Below are 15,160 nucleotides of genomic sequence, written 5' to 3'. Positions count from 1 at the left end.
GAGAACCAGGGAGCCTCATTATTTATTGCTAACCACACATCATATCACTTTAGGGGGATCTGATTGCAGAGTCATACATCACAGGAAGGGGCAATGCAATTCATTCTTGAACAAGTTTGATCATTCTGGTGTCTCATACAATAAAACAGACAACTACTATTCTGGGAAGCATGCAAGTCCCCTGATAGCAGACAATAATAACCTCAGTCACAGGGAGGGGTAGCAACATAGGCAATACAATCAATAGGAGGGGGATGACCTAGGGGTGTGCCCACATTTGTTGTGGGATAAACAGTGGTGTCTGCTTGATCTAGACAGCTGATAATGGCTACCTAACCTCGGTCATCCTTGGGCGGGTTTGACCCCTCTGGTATCGCCTACAAGTAAACAGACAACCACTATCCTTATCAGAAGGGAGTGGGTCTTATTTAGGGTGAGTCAGACTATACAGTCTAGATGGCTGATGTTAGGGAGAATAACCTCTGACCTACTTTCGCTGACCGCCTAGTGAACAGTCATTCTCACGCTAAATCTGGCATATATTTTGGGGAGACAACTTAAGAGAAATCCTTCTGTTCCCCACAACTGTGGTTCAGTTTTTTAAAAATAAATCATTTTATTAGGGGCTCTTGCAGCTCCATACATCAATTATATAAGCGCATTTGTACATATGTTGCCATCATCCTTTTCAAAACATTTTCTTTCTACTTGAGCCCATGGTATCAGCTCGTCTTTTTCTTTCTCCCTAACCCACCCTTCCACCCTCATGAACCCTTGATAAATTATAAGTCATTCTTGTTTTCATATCTTACACTGTCCGCTGTCTCCTTCACCCATGTTTCTGTTTTTGCCACCCAGAAGTGGGGGAGGGTGTTATATGTCTATCATTGTGGTCAATTCCTCCTTTCTCCCCCCACCTTCCTTCTACTCTCATGATATCACTTCTCCCATTACTGTTCCTGGGGGTTTATCTGTCCTGGGTTTTGTGTGTGGAGAGTTCCTAGCTATACCAGTGTACATCCTCTGGTCTAGCCAGATTTGTAAGGTAGAACTGGGGTCATGATAGTGGGGGGTGGGGAGAAAGATTAAAGAATTAGAGGAATGTAGTATGTTTCATTGGTGCTATACTGCACCCTGGCTGACTCATCCCTTCCTTGTGACCCTTCTGTGATGGGATGCCTCCACTTCAGCCCCCAATTTTCACATCAATATGATTGTTTGTTTGCGGTCTTCTGGTGCCTGATACCTGATCCTGTTGACATCTCATGATCACACAGACTGGTGTGCTTCTTCCATGTGGGCTTTTTTGCTCCCCAGGCATGTGGCTGCTTGTTTATCTTCAAGCCTTTAAGACCCCAGAAGCTATATCTTCTAGTAGCCAGGCACCATCTACTTTCTTCACCACATTTGCTTATGCACTCATTTTGACTTCAGCAATCGTGTCGGGAAGGTGAGCATCACAGAATGCTAGGTTATTAAACCATGTTCTTGCATTGAGGTAGAACTAGAGTAGAGGCCCAATGTCCATCTACTACCTTGATACATAACATAAAAATATAGGTACATAACAAAATAATAATTTATAAGTTTTCAAGGGTTCATGAGAGAGGGGAGTGCAGGGAGGGAGGAAAAAAATGAGAAGCTGGTGCCAGGGGCTTAAGTGGAGAGCAAATGTTTCAAGAATGATGATGGCAATGAATGTACAAATGTGCTTTGCACAATTGATGTATGTATGGATTGTGATAAGAGTTGTATGAGCCCCTATAATAAAACGATTATAAATAAATAAAATAGAGAAAAAATATATGTACATAGACCTATATCCCTATCATTATACATTAACATGTTTACATATATACGTGCCTATATTTATACCTCTATACATGTCTTTTGCCTCCTATTCCTTCCCTCTATTTACCTTTACATTCCTCCTGTCCCACTATCATGTTCAACTTTCATTCAGCTTTCAGAAATTCCTCTTGGATACATTGCACTTCTCAAGCCCCACCAGGCATTTTATGCCCTCCTGCCCATCAATTTTAGATCTCTTGTTGTTCTTTTGTTCCTGAGTCTTGGCTCCTCCCTTACTTTCCCCCATCTCTCCTTCTCCCATGCCCCCCAGGACCATTGGTCCTATTGTTTACTCCTCAGCATAGTTTATCCTGCCTATCTTATGTAGATAGATGCAGAAAACAAAAAAGAAAAAAGCCTATAAATAGTTCCAGGTCTGTCTGTTTACTCTTATGAATGTTTTCCAATGGAGTCTGATGAGGTGCCAGGCCTGCCCCTGAAGTCTATTTTGGGGATTCCTCGGAAACTTCATTGCTTTGCTCCCCTTCTCACTCTGTTATGCTCCCTTCATGTTTTGCCCTGGTGTGAGGGGGTCAGACCAGGCATAATGCCTGCACTGTGTCTCCAGTGGTGTCCGCTTCAGCGCTATGGGTCAGTGAGGGGAAGCCATGTCTCATGGTGAGGCTGGCCCTAAGCTAGTCTCTGTGCATTGGCTGCTCCAAGCAGGAATGTCATCCTCAAGGCTTGGTGGGCCAGGATGAGGTTCTCTCTCTCTCTCTCTCTCTCTCTCTCTCTCTCTCTCACTCTCTTCTTCCCTCCTAGTTTTCTCCTGTGTAGTCTGAGCAAACCCACCCCTTTCCCAGGGCTACATCTTCAGTGCTGTTCGTTGTAGTGCACTCTTCTGGAGAGGGGTCAATATAGCTGAGATTGGGGCTGGCCCCACAGACCTCTCTGTTAGTTCACTGCTTCATGTTGGTGTGTTGCCTTCAAGGCTTGATGCACCAAGTTGATGTCTGGTCCTTCTCCCCCTTTCCTGTGGAGACATAAACAATACCCTCCCCAGGGGTGGGTTCATGCCTGAGCTTTCTCTTTGGGACATTGGTAGAAATGATTCTGCAGGCTGCCTGTAGCCAACTTCCCTGGGGGTTCAGGCTGCAGCCTTGTCCTTCTTGGGTTTCCCTCTCACCTAGCCTATTCTGTTGTTTGGAGTGTAGATTGGATGGCCCTCTCAGGGGACACTGCATGGATGGTTGCCAGCCAAGAGGGTGGTGTTATGTAGGCGATTTGGTGGAGAGCATTGAAGGGAGGCTCCAGGGCTGGATTGAGGCCATCAGCAGTCAGCAGACCATGGTGCCTTTCCAGTGAGGGCTGATGGTATAATCGTGGGTCCAGTGGCAGCCTGGTGGGGGTGCTGCAAGGCCTGGGGCCATATCTGGAGACAGACTGGTTCTGGCTACAATTAAAAGTCTTTCAAATACTGTTTGTCATGCCCCAAACTGGTAGAACAAGTTTTTGGCCTGGGCTGCAGCTTTCAGTTCCTGTTAGCATTTCTTGTTTTGTTATGTTAAAGCTATGTTAGTGGACAAGGTTCCTGGTGGCTTACATTCAAAGTTACACAAAGGAAGAGAGCCTCAGATTGAAAGTGTTTTTAAAGTTTTGTTTTGTTTTGTGTTTTTAATGGGCTTGTAGGGTGCCCTGGTATGGGGTGTGTGTGTGTGTGTGTGTGTGTGTGTGTGTGTGTAACATGCCCCCCAGGGAAGGCGGACCAGATTAGCTTAGTGGATTTGGGTCCATTGGGTCTGAATTGCCCCAACTGCCCTTAACCTCCCTCCTATGTTTAACCTCCCTCCTGTGCCACTCTGCAGGTTGTGCTCTGGGGAATCTACCATGGGTAAATATCCTAGGGGCTCTCCAATTGCAGCAAATTGGTGTCTCTAATTATCTATTGTTACCCATGCTGGCAGGTGGGCATCTGAACAGAAGGGGGAAAGGGATAGCTGATGCATACTCTCTGCTCCTGGCCGGGGAGAGGAGATACAACACCCATGAATGCAGGGGCAGGGAGGGTTGCGGAGAGGAGACCTCTGATGTGAGCCCTTGTGGCTAGTTCTAGGTGGCTGTCTGTATGCCCGAGATTATGACTGCCTTTTTACAGCAGTCTGGAGAAACAACTGCACACTGTCAGTCTCAGATCATAAGTCCAGGAAGGGATGGCAGACTTAGTCCATCTGGACCTGGCGAGGGATTAGTGGAGCTCGAGCACAGGTGCAGTGAACTTAGAGCATTCCAGCAAGCCTTTTAATCACTCTATGGGTGAAAATCGCAGGGGGAGATCTGATCCACAGACCCCCCCTAGTACACTTGAACTATATTTCTGTCTTACGTCTTAATTTTCCAATTTAACAGCAGGAGCACCAGGTGGGTGCTTTTACCTGAACACCATCTTGGAACAAACTCTAATTGAAATTTTTAAGAAGTAATATAACTGACATGAGTAAATGATGATCTGCATCCAGGATTGGAAAACTACAGCCTATTGGCAAACTTTGATGGCCCCATTTTTGCAAATGAAGTCTTGGTGGAATACCAAAACCAAACCAAACTATTGTCTTGAGTCAATTTCAACTCATGACAACCCCATGAATTACAGAAGTAAAGTGAGTTCCATTTTTTTACAGTTTCTTTACAGAAGATTGCCAGACCTTTCTTCTGCAGTGCTGCTAGATGAGTTCAAACAGTCAATCTTTCAGTTAGTAGCTGAGAGCACATTGTGCCACCCAGGGTCCTTATTGAAGCTCAGTCACTTCTGTTTTGTTTGTCTATGCCAGCTTTTGTGCTACCAAATTGAATAACTATGACCTGCAATGTGAAAGAATATGTATTATCCATCCTTTTACCAAAAACAAAATTTTACAACCCTTTACTTAGGACAGTGATTCTCTCCCCTTGGGACAGTGGTGAGAGTGGCGATACTGGGAAGGTGGAGGGAAAGTGGGGTAGAAAGGGCAAACTGATTACAAGGTTCTGCATATAACCCCCACCCTGGGGAACAGACAACAGAAGAGTGAGTGAAGGGAGATGTCGGACAGTATAAGACAGGAAAAAATAATAATAATTTATAAATTATCAAGAGTTTATGAGGAAGGGGTCTGGGGAGGGAGGGGGAAAATGAGGAACTGATACCAAGGTCTCAAGTAGAAACAAAATGTTTTGAGAATGATGAGGGCAACAAATGTACAGATGTGCTTGACATGTGTATGTATGGATTGTGATGAGCTGCATGAGCCCCCAATTGAATGATTACATAAGTAAAAAATAAAAAAGAACAGTGTTTCTCAAACCTGGCTGCACATTAGACTCACCCAGGGAGCTTTTGAAAATCCCAGTGCCAAGGCCCATACACCAAAGTAGTCAAATGAGAATCTCTTAGTTTGAGATACAGGCTTTAGGATTTTTCCAACTCTTCCAATTCCAATATCCAGCCAAGTGTGCAGGTTGATCATCTGTAAGAATGGGAGCATTAACCTAACTTGGCATGTGTTCCCATGCATAGAGCTTACAAGTTACACAAGATGTAGCTCCCATTGGAGAAATTGGATAGTTCAAATGACACAGGTGATGACATAGATGAGCTTCTTGCTTGACTTCACTCACAGTCTTAGAGAAGCAAAGAGTAAAGGGAGGGAAGGTGAAGTGCGTAAAGGATGCTTGGAGAACAGCAGTTTGACTGGATCCCTAAATGTCCCTCTGGGCCCCTGCTTCAAGAATGTGCTAAGTGTGATGGAAATGAGAGAAAACTGCCAATTCTAGAATTCTGAAGACAAAGTGTTGCAATGGGGAAGAGAAAGAGTTTAAGGTCTACAATCAGGAGAACAAACATAGCTTACAAATGAAAGGGACTCTGGGTAAATAAGGAGCGCAGTATTGGGTTGATAACTGCAGGGTCGGCAGTTCGAACACTACTGGCCACACTGCAGGAAAAAACTGAGCTGCCATTTCCTGTAACGGTTTGTATCTCAGACACCCCGAGGAGCCGTTCTACTGTGCCCTATAAAAGATCATAGAAATGGACTTCATGGCAGTGGGTTTGGTTTTTTGTTTGGCTACATATTGTGTAAACATTTGTTACAGGAGGGCAATAGGAACTGTGGAGTAGCCCATACCTTATTCCCCACCCCTACCCAAATTGATGATATAATGAAATACCATGGGGCTTGAAAAACTTGATGGAAAAAATCCAATATCTTTTCATTCCAAGTTTCCACATACTTTTTAAAGCCCTCTCATATGGCTGCCCTGGTGGCACAAGGGTTCAGCAATCAGCTGTTACCCAACAAAGTCAGCCGTTTGTACCCCCTACTGTCTCCATTGGAGGAGCCCTGGTGCCATAGTGGGCTACCCACTGGGCTGCTAACCATAAAGTAAGCAGTTGGAAGCTACTCTGCATTCTGAAGGAGAAAGATGAGGCTTTCTACTCCCAGAAAATATTACAGTCTCAGAAACCCACGGGGCAGACCCTGTCCTATAGGGTCCCTTTGTGTTGGAATGGATTTGATGGCAATGAGTTTGGTTTGGGTTTATTATCTCCATGTGAGAATGATCTAGAGATCTGCTCCTCTAAAGAACACGGCTCAGGAGACCCTGTGGGGTAGTCTCTGTGATCTGGGTCACTGTAAGTAGAAATCCACTCAGAAAAGCTAACCACAGGGATTATTTGAATATCCATAAACACAACAGAAAAGTTAAGGAATTTTGTTTCGAAGTTCTTACAACACAAGATTAGCTTTCTTCTGAAATGATTAGATGTCAGTTTTGAACATATCTCTCAAGATGTGGTCAAATAACACAAACTCCTTCTCCAAGGGCCCCTTGCTTGGCCCATTTTGTTAATGTCACTCTTCCAAAATTCTAAAGAAGCCATTTTCTAGCTTGGAACCCCTCCCTTCCCATCTCTCTCTTTCAAGCTTGTGGCTCTGAACCCAAGAATAAAGCTTAGCCTAAGGCACTTCCTTTCTTCTGAAATTGCAGGTTCCATCCTCTCATCTACTGACTGCCTCTGTTATGTCAGCTCCTGCATCACTGGCTATTGCTAAACTCTTTTGGCCAGAGACGGAAACGCCTAAAATAACCCTCCAGAATGCCATGAAAATGGAAAATGGGTAAGTGGGGCACCTTCACCTAACTGATGACAACTGAGGCTGAAGGGACAAGGATGCAAAGTCCAAGTTCAGCCAAAATTTTAATACCCACAGAGCACAGTGAACAAAAGTAGTGAAGTGAATTCAATTCCCCGGTGATAATTATCTAGCCTTCCTCAATATAAAATGACTGTTGCAACACTTGAAAATAATTTTTCTAGATCTCTAAATGCTGGTATCTTCTTTCGACAATTATTCATGATAAAGATATCTCATTGTAAGTACAGCATTGGGTTCATAACACCTTGGTTTAAGACTGTTGCAAAGTCATAGAATGACCATTTCTAGGGATTTTTTCCATTTAATAGAGTAAAAGGCATCTGTCTGGGATACAGATAGTTTTAACCTCCTTTCTGTACCTTAGTTTCTCTTGTCTGGCTTAAAAGAAAGAAAGAAGGTGGGAAAGACTAAGGGATCTGGGAATATACAAAAGTATTTTAATGAAGAAAAGAGTTCATCAACCAAAGTGTTCTTGAGATTCATCCTTGTTTGTCTGTGGGTGGTGTTATCACAATAAGTAAAAAAGCCAAATTGCCAAACTACTGCATACAGTTTGATTCCACTTATAGATACTTGTAAAGTTAACATACTTAGTCTGTATTAGTTGGGTACAAAAATACATAGGAAGATTGTAGAAAGGGGATGCTAAAGAAAGAGAGAAGGTGGTGGATTAAGGAAAGCACACAGGGAGTCAGGTGATTCCATTCCTTAAGTGAGCTGATGAATCTGTATACCACTAGTTTTTAAACTTTACCTATTTTAAGGATTATCTGGGTGGTGCAAATAGTTAATGCACTCAGCTGTTAAAAGGTTAAGCTTTGTGTCTACCCAGAGGTACCTCAGAAGGAAAGTCTGGCAATTGCTTCTGAAAAAGAAAAAAAGCCATTGAAAGCCCTCCGGTGAAGTTCAGCTTGAATGCATATGAAGTCACCATGAGTCAATGTAAACTCAGAGGCACTGGGATATTTTTTTTAGATATAAGTATTCTTAAAAGCTATGCAGTAAAATTAATTTTTGAAAAAGAACAGTATAATAATCGACACCCATATGCCTATCATGTAGATTCAACAATTATGAAACTAACTCCATTATGATTTCATAGAATTCCAGCCATGATACTGACAGTTTGTATTTTCATCTGGATGAGCTCTAGTTGTGCCATTTCTGTACTGTGATGTCCACCCATTGACAACCTCTGGGTAATTCTGGAATTACTGTGTTTTGATTAAGTGAGTCAAGGAACCTCCTGGAAGCTGCAACCCAGGGAGCGTCCTCATCCATCTCTCTGGTGGCAAATATCGCCGTGAACCTGATTGCCTTCCTGGCCCTGTTGTCATTTCTGAATTCAGCCCTCTCCTGGTTTGGAAACATGTTTGACTACCCACAGCTGAGTTTTGAGGTATAAGTCTTCTATGCTTCTGCCCCTAATTTTGTTTCTGCCTAAAATGAGTTTGGGAGCATTTTTCCCTAAGCTAAAATAGTGTGCTTACTCATTGTCCAAGTGTACCCTATATCCACTCCTCATTTTTCCATCCCCTTTATTCTACCACCCTCCTTCCCCCAACATATATTCATTCTTCTCTGACCCTACTCACAAGATTCCAGTTACTCCCAATGAGCCAATTTCACCTTGGCACCTCTTGGCTAAAGCAAGAGCATATGGAGAGATTTCTGAATCTGAAAGGAACATGGGCAAGCAGGAACAATCTTAGAACTATAGATAAATCAGAAGAACTGGAAGTAAATCAATACTCAGCTAATAAGCCCTTTGTTTTTTACTTCTGTAGATAATCTGCTCCTACGTCTTCATGCCTTTTTCCTTCATGATGGGCGTGGACTGGCAAGACAGCTTTATGGTTGCCAAACTCATAGGTTATAAGACTTTCTTCAATGAATTTGTGGCTTATGAGCACCTCTCCAAATTGATTCACTTGAGGAAAGAAGCTGGACCCAAATTTGTGAATGGACAACTACAATATATGTCAGTGAGTACTACTTTAGTTTTTCAGCACACCACTTCATCCCAAACATCCACTCACCAAATCAACCTGTTGTTGTCGATTCTGACTCATAGCAATACAGAGTAGAACTGTCCCATGCCACATTTTATCCTTCAGAGCTGCTAGTGGATTTGAATGGCTGACCTTTTAGTTAGCAACCAACTGCTTAACCTTGCCCCATCAGGGCTTCTTCAGTCATTGCCTAGTTGCCTCAGTATGTCAGGCACTTTGACTATATCAGAAAACAAAACAGACCAAAACCCCTGGTCTCAGGTAGTTCATATTAACTGCCAGACTTGGATGACACCATGGAGAGCAGGATTGGACCATTGTGATCCACAGGGTTTTTGTTGGCTGACTTTTGAAAGTAGATTTCCTTGGCTTTCTTCCTAGAATAAACTTCTGACTGCAAATGACTAAATTCATACTCATAGCTACTCTGTAGGACAAGGTATAGCTCACTGCCCCTGTGGGTTTCTGAGACTATAACTCTTTACGGGAGCTGGTGGTTTTGAACTGTTAACTTTGTTGTTAGCAACCCAAAATGGACCACTATGCCACCAGGAGCCCTGGTAGATTTCTCTCTCTCTCTCCCTCCCCCTGTCCCTCACCCGCCCCCTCCCCCCACCCCGCCCCCAGCCCCCTACTTCTCTCATCAAGTTGGTTCTGACTCACTGTAACACTACAGAACAGAGTAGAACTGCTCTGGTGAGTTTCCAAGAGTGGAACTGTTTACAAGAGTAGAAAGCCTCACCTTGCTCCTGAGGATCAGCTGGTGGTTTGGAACTGCAGACCTTGCTATTAGCAGTCCATCATGTAACAACTTCACCACCAGGCCTCCATAAGTTAACACAGTGAGCCTTAGCACCTTGTAATTTTCAGTTATGTTGAACGTGTGTGTGTGTGTTGTGTGTGTGTGTGTGTGTGTGTGTAAATACAGGGAATCCTGTCCACTGTGATGATTTTACTTTTTCTAATAGACTAATTTTAAAGCAGTTTACGTTTACAGAAAAGTTATGCAGTACAAAGAATTTCTGTATACCCTTTTTTACCTGCTGCATGATGTCTTGCATTCTTGTGATAGGTATATTACAATGAATGAAACAATATTGATATTTAATTGACTAAAGTTCAGAGTTTACATTAAAGTTCACTCTTGTGTTGTACAGTTCTATGAATTTTGACAAAACCATGTTGCTGTGTGTCCACCAATACAATATCATACAGAATCGTTTCGTTGTCCTTGCACTCCACCCATCCATTTCCCTAGAAACCACTGGCAACCTCAACCAATCACTTATCTTTTCACAGTCTCTATTCTAAGTTTTTCTTTTCTAGAATGTAATGTAGCCTTTCCAGACTGGCACTTTTACTCAACCATGTGCCTTTAAAGGTCTCCTATGTCTTGACAGTGATTCGACTGCTCTTTCATGTTTATTGTTGAATGACACTCCATGGTATGAATTTATAACATATTGTCTATTGAATAATTATCACAAGCAGGTGGCTTCAAGGAACATCATTTATTTTTTCACACTTTAGGAGGCTAGAAGCCCACACTCAGGGTGCTGACATCAGGGGAACACTCGTCTGCGTGTGACTTTGGAAGAGGGTTCTTGTCTCTTCTCAGCGTCTACTCCAAGGTTCCTTGGCCAGCATGTGGCATATTTTCATTGTGATTGCGCTTACTTGCTTTGCTTGCTGCTTAATCTGGTCTTTTGTCTCTCAGAAGACTGGTTTAAGACACACCCTACACTAAATACTGTCTCAGGAACACGACGAAGAAGAACCTTTCCCAGATTGGTTTGCAGCCACACGTGTCAGGGTTAGGATTGATAACACTCATTTTTGAGGATGCACAGTTCAATCCATAATAGTAAACAATAAGCTAAGTTTAGTGAAATGTTTTCTTTTCCCAGTTGCTAGTTGGCAGGAGAAACACGTCTTGTTATGTGCAAAACAAGCTTGCCATTCTGGCAGTGTTAAGCAGTTTTGTGACTACAAAGATGGAGCTGGAACAGCAGAGCTGATTAAGACTTGGGGTGATCCCAACCAAAGACAAAAACACAGAGGAGGTTTAGAAACAGCAAGTAATTCCATGGCTTCTGGCATTGTTGAGTTATGAGGGGAAAATGTGGTTTCTCCAAATTTCAGAGTTCTCAAGAGCAAACTGGGGGAAAGAGTCATGGTAATTTCTTTCTTATCAACCAGAATGTGTTAAGCATGTCCTGCTGTCACCTAGAAAATGTATCACATATGTAAGAGACAAGAGCCCTAGTGATACCTAATCTCTTAGTTGTGTTAACTCCTGCAGGTCCCTCTATTAGCTTCTGGTGACTGCTAACAATCCTTGGCATTCCTTGGCATGTCGACAATCTTCACATGGCATGTCTTCTCCCTGTTTGTATCTCCATGTTTAGGATTCTACCTACTCTAATCTGACCTCAATAATATAACAAAAGAAAACTATTTTCAGACATGATCACATCCCCAAATACAATGGCCAGGATTTCAATTCATATTGTTAGGGGACACAATCTAATCCCAAATTTATGTAGTACTTTGAATGAGCATTTTACTACTTATGTCTTAGGATGTGTTCCCTAGAGAAGTAAAACCAGTAAAAAAAAAAAATACCGACTTTATAAAAGAGAACTGGATCACACAACTTGTAGAGGCAGGCACTTGCCAAGTCCGTGAGTCAGATATTAGGCAAGGAGCATCTCTTGACTCACCTCGCTTCAGAGGCTGATGAGCCCAAGATCAGCAGGTCAGACAGCAGGCTTCTGGCTGCCAAGGTAAATAAATCCAATACTGACAATAAGGTGGCAGGCTGCTGGTGACTCCCAGGATCAGTAGACAATACAACAGGCTGCTGGCTCCAAGTGCAAAGAACCCAAAGTCAGGTGAGAAGGTGAGGACAGGATCTGACCCCAAAAAGCAAAGAAAGCTTTTCCACAGCATCCAATTATGTTGGAAACAGGCTACCCTCTTGAGGAGATCTCTTCATGGGAGGTCATGGTGTCTTTCTTAACTGCCAAACCATTGAGTGTCCTGCCCCGGTCAAGTTCACAGAAAACCTTAATCATCACACTCCATCTCCCCCTTTTTAGGATAACTATATCTTTATATGGAAAACCGATATACGTCATGGTATAGAAAGATTCAAAGAGTTATAAAAGGAAAAGTAAATCTTCCTCCCTCTTTGCAGCCCCCCAGTTCTTGTCCTTGGAGCATATTTTGCCCACTGTTCTTCACCTTGCTCTAGTCACTTGAAAACATGTCTGAGGTAGCTTTCTATATCAGTTCAATGGCACGGGATTTTTTGTTTTTTTCCTTAAAAAAATTGTTATTAAAAGATTATTTTTTTGGAGGCTCTTACAGCTCTTACAGCAAGCCATACATCAATTATATCAAGCATATCTGTACATATGTTGCCATCATTATTTTCTAAAGTGGCACAGAATTTTATGAATGAACCTGAATTTCTTTCAGTCAGTCTCTTGATGATAATTATTTTCACTGCTTTGCTACTATAAGTCATGCAACAGTGACTATCCTTGTGCCTGTAGGGGCTCTGTTCATATGCAAGGAGAGCTCGCTGATGTAGCAGTATTTTTCTGGTAGTGTGCATCTCTTCTTATTGTACAGTTATCTCAGCTTCCTTGTCCTCTCCTCCTTGTTATAAAACCATACATGGCCCCATGTATATTTTCTGTCCTCAAAGATCTTCAGAGAAAACAAACTGCCATCTCATGCCCTCTGTGCCATCTCTCTCCCCACAGTCTCTTAATAAACTTGCTTGCTTTGGAAGCCATTGAAATAAAGTGAAATGCTTGAAAGAAAGCAAGGGACAAGGAGAGGGAAGTGGCTGCTTTTCCAGAAATGGTAAATTGCGCAAATACGTGAAGATTATTTTTCCAGTCTGCTATATACATACTGATTGAAAATATCCACAAAAGAATTTCTAGATCCATGGAAAACAAAGGGGGCCTTACAAGCAACAAAACCTAGCTATTTGACATGGCTATTTGAATCTTGACTGTGAGCTTTAGAAAAATCTAGTTCGTGAAAGAGAACATGGCATATATACTTCTGAGTTTACAGAGGGCCCCTGCTTGCGTGGTTGTTCTATGAATCAAGTCACATGTTTCAGTCTATAGGGAAGTAAATGATCACCCCAGTTATGTGGCTACCTTTGCCAGCTCTCCAAGCCACCGAAAGCCGAGAAGGAATTGTCTGGCCTGCACATACCTTTTGACTGTCAGCTTAGAGCAACAGCTAAGCCCATCCATCTTCTCAGAATCCTGTAAAAGGGCTGTTCTCTCTCCCACTTGCAGGCAGATAAATTAAAGCCCTTGTGGAGTGGTGAGAGATTTGAGGTCCGCACAAAAGCAAACACACATGATGGCCAGAATACAAGGAAGATTCTTTGATATCTGCAAGCTTTCTCTTTACTAATGTGATTCCTTTAAGGTAAAAAGGCATCCTTTTAACCAAAGAGTAAGATACATACTTAAAAGTGCTGTTTTAGATGTAGCTTCAAAGGTTTTGATGACTGTGTCACCTTACCAAAATGTAAAACACTGCCATCACCCCTAACAGTTTCCCTCACCCCTCTTTGCAGTCAGCACTTTCCCCAGCCCAGTCCTGAGCCATTAAGGACATGCTTTTACTCATGATAGATTACTTTTGCCTGTTTTAGAGTTTCATATAAGTGGAATCACATAGCATCTGCACTGTCTCGTGTGCTTCTTCTCTCTTTTTATTGCAAAGTAACACTTCATTTTATGAATAGCAATGAATTGCTTACCCATTTGCCTCTTGATGGACATTTGGATTGCTTCCAGTTTGGGGCTATGATGAATGAAAATGCTATGAATGTTTATGTATATTATGTTATGTTTTGGCAGGCATATGCTTTTAGATCTCCTGGGCAAATTTCTAGCAATGGAATTTCTGGATCACAATATGCCGTCTATGTTAACTTGATTTGGACCTGCCACACGTCTACAAACAAGCAGTGAGATTTTGCATTCCCACATTAGCAGGCTCTATGAGTTGCACGTCCTCCATAATCGTCACCAACATTTGTTAGTGTCCTTTTAAATTAGTCATTCCAGTGGATATAAAGCTGTATCTAATTGTAGCTTGAATGTGCGTGATTCTGGTGACCAATGATGCTGAGCATCTTTTTATCAGCTTGTTAGCCATCGGCATATCTTTTTTGTAGTGTTCAAATGTCATCATCCCCTTTGCACTGTGTCTTGTTATTGCTGAGTTAGAACAGTTCAGTATGCATGGTGGCAAGCACTCCTGTTAAATGAAACCAGTGTGAGTGTCCTCTGGGACCAATTTTGTATCTCCAGTAAGTATACTAATCCCTGGAACATGATAGCAGGTGATTGGCCATATTGAGTGTGAGAAGTTTGGCTGCCAACTCCAAGTCTTTGTATAACATCATCTGAATCCATAGATCCCCTTTCCTTCCTCCCTCGGAATTGAGGGGGAGATGGGGAAAAATTTGGGAAGCAAAGGGTATTTGGTTCTGTGTATGGTGCATTGGTTTGTCAATATTAATTCTGGAGTCTGAATCTGAGGTCCTTTGGGACGTCAAGTTAACTAAGCTGGTTAGACTATGTACACATCTGTATGTTTATGCTTGTTTACAGATTCGTTCTGAGACCATTGCCACATATGCCCTTTGTGGCTTTGCCAATATTGGTTCCCTAGGAATAGCGATCGGTGGATTAAGTAAGTAAGAGAGTTCAACAAACATGGCACATATTTGATCTCCATCCTGCTCTATAACTCCATGCCATTGAAAAAATGTCCTGTAATAATAATAAATTCTATTTATCTATTTTTATTTCCTGTGGGTACCCAAGATAATCTCAGCTTGAATTTGAGGGAAGACTTTGTCAAATGAATTTCAGGGATAATTTGTTCAAATGACAGCTGCTTCTCCCAACCCTTGGATAACATTTAGGTTTCACCTTGCATGCCGATCCCAGGTGATTTATAATAGCCACCGGGAGAAGGATTCTGAAGTCCAGTGGGGGGGGGGGGTGCTGTCATGTCTACCACAGATGTAGGTGGAGATGGTGATAGATGAGCTACAGATTTTGGAGGTCCCTTTTTGCAACCTATCTGTCTTGTCATGTACTCAAA

At 42.4% G+C, this 15,160-nt stretch overlaps 1 protein-coding gene across 1 annotated transcript in view; it reads left to right on the top strand.

The window, feature by feature from the left end:
• The window catches only part of SLC28A3 (solute carrier family 28 member 3), a 74,950-nt gene that overhangs the window by 54,916 nt on the left and 4,874 nt on the right, over nucleotides 1-15,160 (top strand). The window contains exons 12-15 of the mRNA XM_004715978.2: nucleotides 6,820-6,950; nucleotides 8,220-8,388; nucleotides 8,777-8,974; nucleotides 14,662-14,743. Coding sequence (XP_004716035.1) covers nucleotides 6,820-6,950; nucleotides 8,220-8,388; nucleotides 8,777-8,974; nucleotides 14,662-14,743 — 580 coding nt within the window. The remainder of the gene's footprint in view (nucleotides 1-6,819; nucleotides 6,951-8,219; nucleotides 8,389-8,776; nucleotides 8,975-14,661; nucleotides 14,744-15,160) is intronic.

This window comes from Echinops telfairi, unplaced genomic scaffold (assembly GCF_000313985.2).
Source record: "Echinops telfairi isolate 266 unplaced genomic scaffold, ASM31398v2 ScPeMD7_7429;HRSCAF=8467, whole genome shotgun sequence".
Classification (NCBI taxonomy): domain Eukaryota; kingdom Metazoa; phylum Chordata; class Mammalia; order Afrosoricida; family Tenrecidae; genus Echinops; species Echinops telfairi.
Note: the sequence above shows the minus strand (reverse complement) of the source record. Positions and strands in the feature narration are given on the sequence as shown.